Here is a 1,190-nt window from a genome sequence, read left to right as displayed (position 1 = left end):
GGGGGGGGGGGGGGGGGGGGGGGGGGGGGGGGGGGGGGTGGGGGGGGGGGGGGGGGTGGGGGGTGGGGTGGGGGTGGGGGTGGGGGGGGGGGGGGGGGGGGGGGGGGGGGGGGGGGGGGGGGGGGGGGGTGGGGGGGGGGGGGGGGGGGGGGGGGGGGGGGGGGGGGGGGGGGGGGGGGGGGGGGGGGGGGGGGGGGGGGGGGGGGGGGCGCGGCGGGCGAGGCCGGGGGGGGGGGGGGGGGGGGGGGGTGGGGGGGGGGGGGGGGGGGGGGGGGGGGGGGGTGGGGGGGGGGGGGGGGGGGGGGGGGGGGGGGGGGGGGGGGGGGGGGGGGGGGTGGGGGGGGGGGGGGGGGGGGGGGGGGGGGGGGGGGGGGGGGTGGGGGGGGGGGGGGGGGGGGGGGGGGGGGGGGGGGGGGGGGGGGGGGGGGGGGGTGGGGGGGGGGGGGGGGGGGGGGGGGGGGGGGGGGGGGGGGGGGGGTGGGGGGGGGGGGGGGGGGGGGGTGTGGGGGGGGGGGGGGGGGGGAGGGGAGGGGGGGGCGCGGGGGGGGGGGGGGGGGGGGGGGGGGGGGTGGCGGTGGGGGGGGGGGGGGGGGGGGGGGGGGGGGGGGGGGGGGTGGGGGGGGGGGGGGGGGGGGGGGGGGGGGGGGGGGGGGGGGGGGGGTGGGGGGGGGGGGGGGGGGGGGGGGGGGGGGGGGGGGGGGTGGGGGGGGGGGGGGGGGGGGGGGGGGGGTGGGGGGGGGGGGGGGGGGGGGGGGGGGGGGGGGGGTGGGGGGGGGGGGTGGGGGGGGGGGGGGGGGGGGGGGGGGGGGGGGGGGGGGGGGGGGGGGGGGGGGTGGGGGGGGGGGGGGGGGGGGGGGGGGGGGGGGGGGGGGGGGGGGGGGGGGGGGGGGGGGGGGGGGGGGGGGGGGGGGGGGGGGGGGGGGGGGGGGGGGGGGGGGGGGGGGGGGGGTGGGGGGGGGGGGGGGGGGGGGGGGGGGGGGGGGGGGGGGGGTGGGGGGGGGGGGGGGGGGGGGGGGGGGGGGGGGGTGGGGGGGGGGGGGGGGGGGGGGGGGGGGGGGGGGGGGGGGGGGGGGGGGGGGGGGGGGGGTGGGGGGGGGGGGGGGGGGGGGGGGGGGGGGGGGGGGGGGGGGGGGGGGGGGGGGGGGGGGGGGGGGGGGGGGGGGGGGGGGGTGGGGGGGGGGGGGGGGGGG

The 1,190-nt window shown here is 97.3% G+C and overlaps 2 protein-coding genes across 10 annotated transcripts in view; one reads left to right on the top strand and one right to left on the bottom strand.

Moving 5' to 3' along the window:
• The window catches only part of robo2 (roundabout, axon guidance receptor, homolog 2 (Drosophila)), a 232,080-nt gene that overhangs the window by 95,084 nt on the left and 135,806 nt on the right, over window positions 1-1,190 (top strand). The window lies entirely within an intron of this gene.
• The window catches only part of LOC132858491 (basic proline-rich protein-like), a 32,488-nt gene that overhangs the window by 2,740 nt on the left and 28,558 nt on the right, over window positions 1-1,190 (bottom strand). The window contains 2 exon segments of the mRNA XM_060888871.1: window positions 7-992; window positions 994-1,190. The exon segment at window positions 994-1,190 is cut by the window's right edge and continues 191 nt beyond it. Of these exon segments, the coding sequence (XP_060744854.1) occupies window positions 7-992; window positions 994-1,190 (1,183 nt within the window).

The sequence above is a fragment of the Tachysurus vachellii genome, chromosome 15 (assembly GCF_030014155.1).
Source record: "Tachysurus vachellii isolate PV-2020 chromosome 15, HZAU_Pvac_v1, whole genome shotgun sequence".
NCBI lineage: Eukaryota > Metazoa > Chordata > Actinopteri > Siluriformes > Bagridae > Tachysurus > Tachysurus vachellii.
The sequence above is the reverse complement of the archived record's forward strand: the minus strand, read 5'-3'. Positions and strand labels throughout refer to the sequence as shown.